Genomic DNA, 15,751 nt, shown 5'->3' on the forward strand with positions numbered 1-15,751 from the left:
TGCATGGAGAGAGGAGAAAATACAGTGGCACAGATCCACAGAGGCCCTGTGTCATGCATCGAACCCCCTCTGCTGTGGGTGGGTGTGCTCATGCAAATTTATACAGATTAATTCTCACATGCATGCATTAGATTGGGATTCCTGTGTTGAGCAGGGATTGGACTTGATGGCCTTACAGCTGGAGTGTGTTCAGAGGAGGGCAACCAGGATGATCAGGGGGTCTGGAAACAAAGCCCTATGAAGAGAGACTGAAAGAACTGGGCATGTTTAGCCTGGAGAAGAGAAGATGGAGGGGAGACATGATAGCACTCTTCAAATACTTCAAAGGTTGTCACACAGAGGAGGGCCAGGATCTCTTCTCGATCCTCCCAGAGTGGAGGACACGGAATAATGGTCTCAAGTTAAAGGAAGCCAGATTCCGGCTGGACATCAGGAAAAACTTCCTGACTGTTAGAGCAGTATGACAATGGAACCCATGACCTAGGGAGGTGGTGGGCTCTCCCACACTGGAGGCCTTCAAGAGGCAGTTGGACAGCCATCTGTCGGGTATACTTTGGGGTGGTTTCCTGCATTGAGCAGGGGGTTGGATTTGATTGCCTTATAGGACCCTTCCAACTCTACTATTCTATGATTCTATGATTCTAGGAGCCAGGCAAGCTTCTCCAGGGAGCTTATACCACAGCCAGGGTGCCACAGCAAAAAAGGCCTTCCTTCTGGTAGCCACCTACCTCACTTCCTTTGACAGGCTCACAGAGAAGGCCCCCAAACAATGACCTTAGGGACCAGGAGGATTCCATGATTCTTTAGTACCCTCAGGGCAACACCCAGCAGGGCACCGTAAAGTAAACAGGAACAACAAATGGTCAGAATTCAAAAATCTAAAACTGGCAGTAAAACAAAAAAGGAACTCAAAGTCAGCGTCAAATCATTGAAAACAATAAAATAAAACAATGGCATTGCCCCACAGAGGCCTCCTGGAGTGAAGTTTCTACCAGCTTTATGAGACTTAAAACAGAACCGAAAGAGTTGCACAAAGACAGAGGGGCCACTGGTGGCGAGGCCCCGCTCCCCGCGCTCTCTTTTCAAAGCTAAAGGTGGCTTACGTTTTGTTTTAAGTAACTATAAATCTAAACCAGCCAGCCAACTGAGCACGATGAAGAGTAAATTATGTTATGTCGGCCCTGCAACCTGGGCAATATTGGTTTATTTAGAATTTTGTTCTACTTTTCCAGTATGCCGCTCTTGACCCACAACCCTGACACAACTCACTGAGTGAGGTTAGCGTGAGAGACAGTGGGCCGTGTTTTTTTTTTTTTAATTTTAATTTTAATTTTTTTTACATACATTTATATCCTGCATTTTTTCATCCAAGGAACCCAAGGCAGCTTACATAATCCTCCTCTTCTCAATTTTATTTTCGCATGATTGGCATCCAGGTGTGTGCTGGGCAGTGTGGCGTTCCCCAGCCTCTGTGACGTGTATTTTTAAACCTCTCCTTCGCTGCCACCACCCTGGACTGGATGAGGGCTAATAAACTGAGGCTCAATCCAGACAAGACTGAGATGCTGTTAGTAGGTGATTCCGCTGACAGGATGGGGGGTGTTCTACCAGTTCTGGATGGGATTGCACTCACCCTGAAGGAGCAGGTTCGTAGCTTGGGGGTTCTTTTAGATCCATCATTGTCACTTGAGGCTCAGGTGACCTCAGTGATACGGAGTGCCTTCTAAAAACCCTGGTTGGTGGCCCAGCTATGCCCCTATCTAGACAGGGATAACCTGGCTTCAGTTGTCCATGCTCTGGTAACCTCCAAGTTAGATTACTGCAATGCGCTCTACGTAGGGCTGCCTTTGAAGACGGTTCGGAAGCTGCAGCTCGTGCAAAATGCAGCAGCCAGATTGATTTTGGGAACCAGAAGGTTTGACCATATAACACCTGCTCTGGTCCACTTGCACTGGCTGCCTGTATGTTTCCGAGCCCAATTCAAGGTGCTGGTTTTGACCTATAAAGCCTTACACGCCTTGGGACCACTATACTTGACGGAACGCCTCTCCCAATGTGAATATACCCATACACTGCGCTCAACATCTAAGGTCCTCCTCCGAGTGCCTACTCTGAGGGAAGCTCGGAGGATGGCAACAAAGGAGAGGGCCTTTAAAGTGGTGGCCCCCCAATTGTGGAATAATCTCCCCAAAGAGGCTTGCCTGGCACCAACGTTATCTTTTCAGTTCCAGGTCATGTACATTGATGGTGCTATATAAATAAATAATAATAATAATAAGGTCAAGACTTTTCTCTTCTCCCAGGCAGCATTTAACAACATACGCTGAGTTTTTTTTAAAAAAATGGAACCCAGAACTGTTGTTGTTTAAATGGATACTGCTGTTTTATACTGTTGTTTTTATATTTTTGATGGTTTAAAATTTTGTATACTTTTTTAATGTTCACTGTTTTTAACTTTTGTAAACCGCACAGAGAGCTTCGGCTATGGGGCGGTAAATAAATGTAATAAAAATAAATAAATAAATAAATAAATATAAATAAATCCCATGAAGCGGATTGGTGGGAGATTCAGGCCTCTACTAAATTCCACTCACTCCTACCCTCACTGGCTGACTAACCCTGAGTAACTCCTCTAACTGCCCCAAAACTCCTTAACTGTCTCTCACTCCCCCTCCTCTCTCTCTCATTCAAATCAACCAACCAATCAGACAACACCATTCATGCCATCACCATTCTAACTCCCCCCTCCCACTTATTTACCAATTCCCCAAAATAAAAGATATCGGCCACAGCAAATAACGTCAATTATCATTTTGTCACAGGCACCATTTTGAATAGAATCATAGAATCATAGAATCATAGAATAGCAGAGTTGGAAGGGGCCTACAAGGCAATCGAGTCCAACCCCCCGTTCAGTGCAGGAATCCACCCTAAAGCATCCCTGACAGATGGTTGTCCAGCTGCCTCTTGAAGGCCTCTAGTTTGGGAGAGGCCACAACCTCCCTAGGGAACTGATTCCATTGTCATACTGCTCTAACAGCCAGGAAGTTTATCCTGATGTCCAGCTGGAGTCTGGCTTCTTTTAACTTGAGCCCGTTATTCCGTGTTCCGTATTCAAGCCACGGTAAACCGTCACCACGGCTTATTGTGTTGTGCGAACCTGGGCAGGGTGGCTTGTGACTGTGGTAAACAAGCCATCCCAGAACCCAAGGACAGCCCATGAAGTCCAACACTTTTGGAGGGAAGCCCACCTTAAAGGGTTGTTGTAGAAATGGTGATTGGATAGTGCAAGTCAAGAGCAACTGAACCCTTGAAAGCCCCGTACAAATGCGAAAGCTGTTGTCATTGTGGTGCGGTGGTGACAATGACAATGATGAGAGTTGCCCTTTCAGTGGCAGATAGAATCATAGAATAGTAGAGTTGGAAGGGGCCTATAAGGCCATCAAATCCAACCCCCTGCTCAATGCAGGAAACCACCCCAAAGTATACCCGACAGATGGCTGTCCAACTGCCTCTTGAAGGCCTCTAGTGTGGGAGAGCCCACCACCTCCCTAGGTCATGGGTTCCATTGTCGTACTGCTCTAACAGTCAGGAAGTTTTTCCTGATGTCTAACCGGAATCTGGCTTCCTGTAAATTGAGCACGTTATTCCGTGTCCTGCACTCTGGGAGGATCAAGAAGAGATCCTGGCCTTCCTCTGTGTGACAACCTTTCAAATATTTGAAGAGTGCTATCATGTCTCCCCTCGATCTTCTCTTCTCCAGGCTAAACAGGCCTGGTGGTTTCACCCTCTCCTCAAAGGGCTTTGTTTCCAGACCCCCTGATCATCCTGGTTGCACTCCCCTGAACACGCTCCAGCTTGTCTGCGTCCTTCTTGCAGACAAGAAGGAGCCGGCTTGCGGAAGGGTGCCGTGGGATTCCTCCTCACCCCTTCTTCTCCTGTGTCCCACAGAGCCTCTGAGCAAAAGGGGGGCGAGTTCCAAGCACAGACCGATATCCCTGTGACCGTTCCGGACACCATCACAGAATGGAAAGCTGGCGCCTTCTGCCTGTCGGAGGAGGCGGGCTTCGGCCTGGCCCCGTCCACCTCCCTCAACGTCTTCCAGCCCTTCTTCATCGAAGTCACCTTGCCCTACTCCGTGGTGCGGGGTGAGGTGGCAGTGATGAAGGCCACCACCTTCAACTACCTGAACACCTGCCTCAGGGTGAGCAATGCTCCATTCCCCCAACCCGTCTACGCTCTTGGGTTAAGGCTCGCCAATGGCTCAGGATCCACATTCTGGGATGTATTTATTTACTTTCACACCTTTGGAACATTTCTGAGCCTTTTTTTGGCAACAGTACCATCCTCGAAGGCTGCGATAGCCAATTTCAGGGGTCTGGTGGCCAATTTCCAGAAATGTGGAGGGAAAGACGCTGTCGACCGATGGCAGAGGAGTCAAACTCTGGGTCTCAGAACACAGACAAATTTGTTTTGCTCTACGTGTTTTGGAGGGATCACCTCCTTCTTCAGGAGCTATAAAACAAACAAAAGTAAGAGTAGTATCTTGTGGACAACACCTCCATGCTTTTAAACAAAGTTTCAAGGGGCTTTTCTACAAAAGAATACTACATTTTCTTAGACAACTTTAGAGATATTTTTTTTTAAAATAATCATCATAATCATGAATCCCCTCTTTTTAGACATTGTTCCTGTATTTTTTTCTCCTCTCAAATTTCTTAACAGTAGTGAAAACGTTCCCTTTTGGTTCACTTTCAACCTGAGTCATTATTCCCCCACTATCAACCGACATAAACCTAAGCTAGGAGCCTCCCAAGAACCCACAGACATAACTTGGCTGTTTTGAATTTCCTGGTCTCCAAGATGTAGTGATGTTGGCCACCAATCTGGATGGCTTTAAAAGGGGGTTGGATCAATTCCTGGAGGGGAAGGCTATCCATGGCTACTAGCCCTGATGGTTGTGTACTATCTCCAGTATTCAAGGCAGTAAGCCTGTGTGCAGCAGTTGCTGGGGAACATGGGTGGGGTGGGAGTGTGCTGTTGCACCATGTCCTGCTTGTTCATCCCTGGTCGATGGCTGGTTGGCCACTGTGTGAACAGAGTGCTGGACTAGATGGACCCTTGGTCTGATCCAGCATCAGGGCTCTTCTGATGTTCTTCTGTCCAACTTTTTCAAGTGCTGTAAATGCTGTTTTTTTTTTAAGCTTTTGTAACTCATAGCAGAAAACAAACCTTTTCATGTGTCTTATATACTGCAGATGGTTCCTAGTTGGATTACACCCCATTTGAGCTCAGGTGCTGATCCAGCTGTTTCTTACAACCAGCATTTCTTTTTTATGTTATCAATTGGTGTTGAAAATATATTTGGGGTGACCATATGAAAAGGGGGACAGGGCTCCTGTATCTTTAACAGTTGTGTTGAAAAGGGAATTTCAGCAGGTGTCATTTGCATATATGGAGAACCTGGTGGAAGTCCCTCTTCATCACAACAGTTAAAGCTGCAGGTGCCCTGCCCTCTTTTAAATCTGGCCACTCTAGTATAGCTCCTGCAGCTTTAACTGTTGTGATGAAGAGGGAATTTGACCTGGTGCTGCATGCATACAAATGACACCTGTTGAAAATCTCTTTTCTGGGCAACTGTTAAAGATACAGGAGCCCTATTCTACTTTTCACATGGTCACCATATTATTGTGGCCTCAGTTTTTGGGGACTGGAGTTCACTTCCTCAGTACTCTATGAAGTACGGAGGCCTCCCTTCCCTCTGTAATTCTGTGGCCCCAGACTTGACCTCTTTCAATGGGGCCATTCAGAAGACACCCTAAACCATGGCTTTATCCATGGTGGTTAAGCCAGAAAGCCAGGCTGTGATCAGAAGACACCTTAAACAATGGCTTTAACCACGGTGGTTAAGCCAGAAAGCCGGGCTGTGTTCAGAAGACACCTTAAACCATGGCTTTAACCATGGTGGTTAAGCCAAAAAGTCAGGCTGTGTTCAGAAGACAACTTAAACCATGGTTTTAACTATGAACAAGGCTTTTTGTTTTATTCACCATGGCTAAAGCCGTGGTTTAAAGTGTTCCACATGTGGCTTTGATCTCCTACCAGGGTCATCGTCGAAGGTAGGCACATCCGGGCATGTGTCGAGAGCCCACCCACCCAAGCAGGGCCTGAGTGACGAGAGCTCCCTGGAGATGCTCCTTCTCCTCTTCCTCCTGGCTTGAAGTGGGCCAGGTCGCCTATTTCATGGCTGAAGGGAATTGCAGTTGTCAAGATGAAATGTCCACCTCGATTTGCATTCTTCTTTCCTTTACATTGCCAATTAAGTTAAGGACATAAGAAGAAGTCAGGAGGAAGAGCAGCTGGTGACAGTGGGAGTGAGAAGGTGGACTCAGCGACGGAAGATGTCTTGGCTATGAGCCCTCCAAAACCCAGATCCGGTACCTCCTCTTCTCATCCCTCTTCTCAGCTACCTCTCTGGTAATGGCCTTTTCTCTCCGGACAGGTCCATGTAACTTTGGCTCCTTCAGACGAATTTGACGCTTCCCCCGTGACGCCGGTGGAGGAGTCTTATTGCCTGTGTGAGAACGAAAGGAAAAGCCTCTCCTGGAACGTGACCCCCAAAATTCTGGGTAAGCGGTGACACTGATTCACACCTTGGGGAGTAAGGAAGGCCCGGGAGGAAGGAAAGACAGGCCACCCCCTCCCTGGCCATTCAAGAAGAAGGCAGCGAAGGGAGAAAGGGAGCTGCACAAACTCCCTGCGGTGTAGGCAGGGATGAGGAAATACCCAGTGTGAAGACCGGCCAAGATGGCTGTGGTCTTGTTCATGTCTCTTAGCAGCCTGCCACCCCTCTGCATCTCCCTTAGCCTGAACCAGGGGACCCTCGGACCTTTCAGGACACACTCGGGGTGCCAGCATAAGCGTTCGAGCCGTGTAACGTTTCGTGAGCCTGGGACGTTACACGAGAGCGATAAGCCCGGCCGAAGGTGTTGAAAGTAGTCCTGATGTTTACCTGGAAAGAGGGAAGCGGAGTTCTGGAGGTAGATCTGGAGTTCCTTTGGGAAGGGGAAAAGGGAACGGGTCAAAGCTTATGCAAAGCTCCCAGAGTGCAGGACAGTGAGCCGGATTCCGGCTGAACATCAGGAAAAACTTCCTGACTGTTAGAGTGGTACGACAATGGAACCAGTTACTTAGGGAGGTCATGGGCTCTCCTTCATTAAAGGCCTTCAAGAGGCAGCTGGAGAACCATCTGTCAGGGATGCTTTAGGGTGGATTCCTGCATTGAGCAGGGGGTTGGACTTGATGGCCTTGTAGGCCCCTTCCAACTCTCCTATTCTATGATTCTAACCTTTGAAACAATCCTCCAGGCTGAAGAAAAAAATATTTATTTATTTATTGCATTTTTATACCACCCAATAGCCGAAGCTCCCTGGGTGGCTCACAGAAATTAAAACCATTCAAAGTATAAAACAAACAGTATAAAAGCACGATGTAAAATACAATATAAAAGCACAACCAGGATAAAATCAGCAGCAGTGCAGAAATACAAACTTAAAATACAAATTTAAAACAGCAAGGTTAAAATTGAATTTATAGTCTGTTAAAATGCTGAGAGAATAAAAAGGTCTTCACTTGGCATCTGAAAGCATATAACGTAGGTGCCAAGCGAACCTCCTTAGGGATCTCATTCCACAGCCGGGGTGCCACAGCAGAGAAGGCCCTCCTCCTGGTAGCCACTTGCCTCACTTCCTTTGGCAGGGGCTCGTGGAGAAGGACCCCTGAGGGTGACCTTAGGGTCCGGGCAGGTACATACGAGAGGAGGCGTTCCTTCAGATAGCCTGGCCCCAAGCTGTTTAGGGCTTTAAATGTTAATACCAGCACTTTGAATCGGGCCCGGACCTGGACTGGCAGCCAGTGTAGCTGAGGACTGGCGTGATGTGGTCTCGTCGGCCAGTCCCAAAGCCTCTCCTCTACATCAGCGGAAGGTCTCCCAACAGGGCTGGGCCCGATCTGGGATTCAGGGACTGACAGGCCCAAGAGAAAGTTGACGCAGTCCGGGGGAGAAGACTGGGCAGCCTCTGCTTCTCATCTTCAGCCCGTCTGACACCAGTATTTTCATCCAAGGATAAAACAGGGCCAGAGAGAACCACATAAGATGGTCTCTCGGCACCATAACGACAAGAATAGCGTGCTGAGGTGGGGGCCGTTTCTGTCCTAGGTGAGATGAACATCACTGTCAGCGCAGAGGCCGTGGAATCGGACCAGCCCTGCGGGAATGAAGTCGTGGTGGTGCCCAGCAAAGGGGCGAAGGACACCGTGATCAAGACACTCTTGGTCGAGGTACATGAGCCGCTTGGGGCTGAAGCGATCACATATGTATCGCTGCAGAAACGTTTGCTGTCATGGCTAACCGTACTGCCCCTGTTTTGAGAGAAGATGTTTCAGGTAATCACTCAGAATCAGATTCAGAACTAGAAGATGCAGCGCCAGATATCAGCCAGCCTGGACCAGTGGGGGAGGAAGCTCTCACGGGCGATTCCCCAGCTGGAAGTCAGACTTCTCCAGAGCTTATCTCCCCAAGGCCAAATCCTGCACACTCGGTAGGAAGTGAGCCTTCTTCCGGAGGTGAGCATCCCAACAAGCTAGCTGATGGTAGGGTCCGCCGGAAGCTCAAACACACGGGGCTGAAGGAAGGTGTGAGAAAGTCAGTTTGATTATGCCAGAACCTGCATCCACACCAGGCGCTCTGAAGTTACAGACATTTGGGAAGTGGCTTCCTTTTTCTTCTTGAGCGGACAATTGTCTTGCTTAGTTTGCATAGTTTTGCTTAGGGGGACGTTTCCAAGAGGCTAGACTCTCTTCAGGTAGAAGAGAGGATTGTTGCTTAATAAAAGCTTTGTAGATTATTTTATTTATTTATTACACTTATATACCGCTCCCATAGCCAGGGCTCTCTGGGCGGTTTACAGAAATTTACAGATTACTTAGCAAGCCTCGTCATTTGCCTCCCATCGAATGCAGGAGTTTTCTGAGAAACACGGCAGTTGCAGGAAAACAGTGACACATAGGGCCTGTTCAGAAGACACCTTAAACCATGGCTTTAACCATGGTGGTTAAACCAAAAAGCCAGGCCGTGTTCAGAAGACACCTTAAACCATGGCTTTAAGAATGGTGAATAAGGCCTTTTGCTTTATTCACCATGGTTAAAGCCATGGTTTAGGGTGTCTTCTGAACACAGCCCGACTTTCTGGCTTAACCACCGAAGTTAAAGCCATGGTTTAAGATGTCTTCTGAACGGCGCCAATAAGGGGGAAATTCAACATTCCTCTCCTGGTCACCTGGAGGTGTTTTCACTCTCCACAGGTGACCAGGCAAGCTTCTTCTTTCCTGACCCTCATTCTCCCATTTTTCCTTTCCCTTCTTTCCTCATGTAGCCTGAAGGGATCGAGAAGGGCGTGGCCATCAACTCCATGCTCTGTGCAGATGGTGAGTGCCAGCTGGAGGCCTCTCCTCCTTAAATGACCTGAGGTGGAAGGAGGCTGTTCACTGCAGGGGAGATCTGGGTTCTAGTCCCCACTCGGCCATGGAAACCCACTAGGTGACTTTGGGCCAGTCACAGACTCTCAGCCCAACCCACCTCACAGGGTTGTTGTTATGAGGATAATACGGAGAGGAGGAGGATTATGTACGCTGCCTTGCGTTCCTTCGAGGAAAAAAGTCGAGATATAAATGAAATAAATAAATACAGGTCCAATTTCATTAAGCTACATCATTCTGGGTCAGACAACCTCTCAACTGACCCAGTGTGTTTGCTGTGCCCACCCAGGGCTGGTGCCAGACTATTTTGCGGCCTCGGCAAGGCGAGCTACTTGAAAAAACACACACATACCCATTTTTATTATTTTTGCCAGCTTCGATTTTTAAGAACAGATATTTTGTAGAAAAAATAAAAAGCACAAAACTTGAACTTACTGTTTTTTTCTTCTTAAAACATTTGTATAAATTTGTATAAAACTGTGACCCTTAAAGATCAGTACTGCGCCCCTCTGACTACTAATGGTAGTGTCGGCCCTGGGCCCACTGAGCATCTAAGGCTGCTCCCCTGATTTTTTTAAAAAAATTTTTTTTGCAGTGCCCACCACCGCTGAATTTGCTATAATCGCGGGGGGTGGAAGCTCTTCCCCCCTAGAAACCATGGCTTGTTTTGAACCAAAATGCTGCTCCCTGAAGCCTGCCACAAGCACCATTTTGCTTCTAAACCATTCTCCTCACCCGCCTTGTCTTCAAGAAAAACCATGGATTGGTTTCCCCCACGGCTCTCAGTGCTCTGGCAATTTTTGAGGGAGAAAAATTTTTTGAGGGTAAAAAAATTTTGAGGGGAAAAATTTTTTTGAGGGGAAAAAAATTTAAGGGGAAAAATTTTTTTTAGGGAAATTTTTTTTTTTGAGCATGATTAAAAATGAAAACACCTCTCTCTTCTCTTGCAGAGACTTCACGTTCAACGGATATTTCTTTGAAGCTGCCAGAAAACGTTGTGGAAGGTTCAGCCAGGGCCACGCACTGTGTGTTGGGTAAGAGCCGCTCTGGTACAGACCTTCTGAATTGTGTTGTATCTGGCCTTCCTTTGCCTTCACGCTCCCACAACTTTATTTTCTGTGAAGGAATGAGCCTGACTCTGCACAGGCTGAAATAGCTGTTAATTGGATACATCGAAACCTTCAAGCAAACGTGCACTTCTGTCAGAGCTCATAGAATCATAGAATAGCAGAGTTGGAAAGGGCCTACAAGGCCATCAAGTCCAACCCCCTGCTCAATGCAGGAATCCACCCTAAAGCATCCCTGACAGATGGTTGTCCAGCTGCCTCTTGAAGGCCTCTAGTTTGGGAGAGCCCATGACTTCCCTACTTAATTGGTTCCATTGTCGTACTGCTCTAACATTCAGGAAGTTTTTCCTGATGTCCAGCCGGAATCTGGCTTCCTGTAACTTGAGCCCGTTATTCCGTGTCCTGCACTCTGGGAGGATCGAGACGAGATCCTGGCCCTCCTCTGTGTGACAAACTTTCAAGTCTTTGAAGAGTACTATGATGTCTCCCCTCAGTCTTACCCTCTCCAGCCTAAACATGCCCAGTTCTTTCACTCTCTCTTCATAGGGCTTTGTTTCCAGACCCCTGATCATCCTGGTTGCCCTCCTCTGAAAACACTCCAGCTTCTCTGCGTCCTTCTTGAATTGTGGAGCCCAGAACTGGACGCAATACTCTAGATGAGGCCAAACCAGGGCCGAATAGAGAGGAACCAGTACCTCACGTGATTTGGAAGCTATACTTCTATTAACGCAGCCCAAAATAGCATTTGCCTTTCTTGCAGCCGTATCGCACTGTTGGCTCATATTCAGCTTGTGATCTACAACAATTCCAAGATCCTTCTCATTTGTAGTATTGCTGAGCCAAGTATCCCCCATCTAACTGTGCATTTGGTTTCTGTTTCCTAGATGTAGATCTGGGCATTTATCCCTATTAAATTTCATTCTGTTGTTTTCAGCAGTTGTCGGACTGCAAGCCAGGAGAAACCCACTGGGTGACTTTGGGCCAGTCACAGCCCCTCAGCCCAACCCACCTCACAGGGTTGTTGTAGTGAGGATAAAGTGGAGAGGAGGGGGTTATGTGTGCCGCCTTGGGTTCCTTGGAGAAAAAAATGGCGGGATATAAATGTAATAATAATAATAATAATAATAATAATAATAATAATAATAATAATAATAATAACAACAGCACTGAGAGGAAGACCTCCGCGTGTTTCTGTCTTTCCATTTGATGCATTTCCCTTGCATTTTTCACTAATTTAACTCACTGTCTCTCTCTCTCTCTCTCTCTCTCTCTCTCTCTCTCTCTCACACACACACACACACACACACACACGATTTCCGAACCTGCCTGCCTCCCTCGTTCCTCTGCTGACTGCATTCTGCCCCATTGGCCATATTTGCCTCAGCGTCTCCTGTCCTTCTCTTCCCCCATCTCAGGCGACATGCTGGGTGGAGCCATCCAGAACCTGCAGAACTTCAACAAAATACCCTTTGGCTGTTGGGAGAACATGGCCCTTTTTGCGCCCAACATCTACATCATGGACTACCTGAATAAGACTGGGCAGCTGACGGAACGCATCCAATCCACCATCACCAGACACTTGTTGGCTGGTGAGAAGACCCACAGGGCAACGCAGGAGCAATTTGACCCTTCTTCTTGTCCATGGGTGGTGGCAGATGACTACAGTAGGGTGACCACATGGAAAAGAGGACCGGGCTCCTGTATCTTTTAAAGGTTGTATTGAAAGGGGAATTCCAGCAGGTGTGCTTTGCATGCGTGCAGCATGCCCTCTTCATCACAACAGTTAAAGCTGCAGGAGACCTGCCCTCTTGACCAGATACAAAAGAGGGCAGGGCCCCTGCAGCTTTAACTGTTGTGATGAAGAGGGCATGCTGCATGCATGCAAAGCACATCTGCTGGAATTCCCCCTTCTATACAATTGTTAAAGGTACAGGAGCCCTGTCCTCCTCGCCATATGATCACCCTAACTACAGAGTCCTTCTGACTGACAGTGTTTACATTTAGGGCTCTGCATCCTCGGCAGATTAATTAAGCTTTAGTTTAATTAATTAAGCTTTAGTTGATTTAGTGGCGGGGCAGTTTTAGTAATGGAGGCTGGCAAGTTCAGGTTACATTTGATGGCCGGCTCTGTCATCTAGAGGTCCTTTCCGTTGCTCTGTGTGTGGTGAAAGAGCATTACTCTGCAGAAGGGGACCGTGGGTGCATTTCTCAGCCTCCATCTCTGTCACTTGAGTCCCAGGTGGCCTCGGTGGCATGGAGTGCCTTTTACCAGCTTCAGTTGGTGGCCCAGCTATGCCCCTATTTGGACAGGGATAACCTGGCTTCAGTTGTCTATGCTCTGGCAACCTCCAAATTAGATTACTGCAATGCCCTCTACATGGGGCAGCCTTTGAAGATGGTTCGGAAGCTGCAGCTTGTGCAAAATGCAGCGACCAGATTGATAACCAGAACCAGAAGGTTTGAGCATACAATAACGATTCTGGCCTGCTTGCATTGGCTGCCTGTACGTTTTTGAGCCCAATTCAAGGTGCTGGTTTTAACCTATAAAGCCTTACATGGCTTGGGACCACAATCCCTGATGGAACGCCTCTCCCGACATGAACCTACCTGAGCATTATGCTCAAAAGTCCTGCTTTAGATGTTGAGCGTCTTTAGGTGGCAACAAGGGAGAGGGCCTTCTTTGTGGTGGCCCCCAAACTGTAGAACAATCTCCCTGATGAGGCCCGCCTGGCACCGACATCGATATCTTTTCGGCACCAGGACTCAACTTTTCTCTCAAGCATTGAGCCTGGGTCTGTTTTTTGGCAAGTTAATATAGTGGTTTTAAATGTATGTGAATTTTGCATGTTTTGGTGGTTTTTTGTTTTTGTATATTGTTTTTAAATGTTGTGTCTTACGTGAACTGCCCAGAGAGCTTTGGCTATGGGGCGGTATATAAATACAATAAATAATAATAATAATAATAATAATAATAATAATAATAATAATTAATAATATGATTTATTACATTAATATACTGCCCCATATCTGAAGCCCTCTGGGCAGTTTACCAAAGTTAAAAACAGTGAACGTTAAAAAGTATACAAAATTTAAAACCATCAAAAACATAAACAGTATAAAAACAGCAGCATCCATTTAAAATAACAGTTCTGGGGTCCTAAAAAACCCAACAAACTTAGTGTTGTTAAATGCTGTTAAAATGCCTGGGAGAAGAGAAAAGTCTTGACGTGGCGCCGAAAAGATAACAATTAGGGATGTGCTCCGCTTCTAATCGGACCAGAGAAGCAGTAGCGGAGCGGGGCGGCTTCGCCTGCCCTTAAGGCGGAGGCGAAGAGGATTGGGGGGCCGGCGGAGCGTGGCGAAGAGGATCGAGGTGAAGGCGGATCCTTCGCCTCAATCCGGAGCTCCGCCGGAAAGGTAAGTGGGGTTTACTGGGCCCTGCCGCTGTCGCTGTCGCCCATGCGGCAACAGCAGCAGGGCCCAGTAACGCCCCCCGCCCTCCTCTCCCTTACCTGTCTCCATCCGCAGTCCGTCAGTGTCTCCAATTGAGCCCGCGGTTCCAGCAGGAAGTCTGGGCCGCACTTGCGGCCCAGACTTCCTGGTGGAACCGTGGGCTCAATTGAAGACGGCGACGGACCACGGACGGAGGCAGGTAAGGCCCCCCTCCTCCTTACCGGGCTCTGCCGCCGTTGCCGCATGGAGCGGAGCGGAGTGGGCACAGGCGGAGTGGGGGCGGGGCGGAGCGGGCCGATCCGAAAATGGCGGATCTTAAAATGAAGCGGAGTGGGGGGTCCGTGCACACCCCTAATAACAATGTTGGCGCCAGGGGAGCCTCATCGTTGAGATCATTCCATAATTGGGGGGCCACCACTGAAAAGGCCCTCTCCCTTGTTGCCATCCTCCGAGCTTCCCTCAGAGTAGGCACTCGGAGGAGGACCTTAGATGTAGAGCGCAGTGTACGGGTAGATGCACAAGAGGCATCCTCAATGTTAGGCCCTGTGTAACAGGGCTATTACGTCACTGTTGAGAGATGGTGCCTGCCAAAACTGGGACCACTTGACGCCCACTTCCAAATCGGGAAAGTGTACATACATGCGGGGAGTGGCACCCACCTGCGCAAGGTCATGATGGGAAGCTACTTGTAGGCTGAGGATGGTGCAGCCACACACCACTGTTTTCCACCCTCCGTTTTAGGCTACCAGAGGCAGCTTAACTGCAAACACTCAGACGGCTCCTACAGCACCTTTGGACCACATCATCTGGAGCCGGCGGGGAACACCCGGTGAGGCTCTTTCATCGTTGATGTTTCTTTGTGTGTGTGAATAGAAAAGATAGATAAAGTAACAACAGAGCAGTTTCAAAATAGCCTGAGAGCTAAACACGTTGGCTTCTGCCCTCATCAGGAGCTATGAATGTGGAATGGATTCCAAGAACGGCAGTTTTCATAGGGTGACCCTATGAAAAGGAGGACAGGGCTCCTGTATCCTTTAACAGTGGCATAGAAAAGGGAATTTCAGCAGGTGTCATTTGTAGATATGGAGAACCTGGTGAAATTCCCTCTTCATCACAACAGTTAAACCTGCCAGAGCTATACTAGAGTGGCCAGATACAAAAGAGGACAGAGCACCTGCAGCTTTAACTGTTGTGATGCTTAGGGGTCTGGAAACAAAGCCCCATGAAGAGAGACTGAAAGAACTGGGCATGTGTAGCCTGGAGAAGAGAAGATTGAGAGGAGACATGAGAGCACTCTTCAAATACTTAAAAGGTTTTCACACAGAGGAGGGCCAGGATCTCTTCTCGATCCTCCCAGAGTGCACGACATGGAATAACGGGCTGAAGTTAAAGGAAGCCAGATTCCAGCTGGACATCAGGAAAAACTTCCTGACTGTTAGAGCAGTACGACAATGGAATCAGTTGCCTAGGTAGGTTGTGGGCTCTCCCACACTAGAGGCCTTCAAGAAGCAGCTGGACAACCATCTGTCAGGGATGCTTTAAGTGGATTCCTGCATTGAGCAGGGGGTTGGACTCGATGGCTTTGTAGGCCCTTTCCAAATCTGATATTCTATGATTCTATGATGAAGGAGCCAAGAGATGAGGACAGCCTTGAGGCTTCCTGTGTCTCTACATTATTAGAGGCACAAAGATGT

The 15,751-nt window shown here is 47.9% G+C and overlaps 1 protein-coding gene across 1 annotated transcript in view; it reads left to right on the forward strand.

Annotated features, from left to right (window-relative positions):
• LOC134396116 (alpha-2-macroglobulin-like) overlaps positions 1–15,751 on the forward strand; it is a 116,370-nt gene that overhangs the window by 72,893 nt on the left and 27,726 nt on the right. The window contains exons 21-27 of the mRNA XM_063122478.1: positions 3,952–4,204; positions 6,503–6,629; positions 8,219–8,340; positions 9,435–9,486; positions 10,488–10,571; positions 12,020–12,193; positions 14,799–14,886. Of these exons, the coding sequence (XP_062978548.1) occupies positions 3,952–4,204; positions 6,503–6,629; positions 8,219–8,340; positions 9,435–9,486; positions 10,488–10,571; positions 12,020–12,193; positions 14,799–14,886 (900 nt within the window). The remainder of the gene's footprint in view (positions 1–3,951; positions 4,205–6,502; positions 6,630–8,218; positions 8,341–9,434; positions 9,487–10,487; positions 10,572–12,019; positions 12,194–14,798; positions 14,887–15,751) is intronic.

Source organism: Elgaria multicarinata, chromosome 3 (genome assembly GCF_023053635.1).
Source record: "Elgaria multicarinata webbii isolate HBS135686 ecotype San Diego chromosome 3, rElgMul1.1.pri, whole genome shotgun sequence".
In the NCBI taxonomy this organism is placed as follows: Eukaryota; Metazoa; Chordata; class Lepidosauria; order Squamata; family Anguidae; genus Elgaria; species Elgaria multicarinata.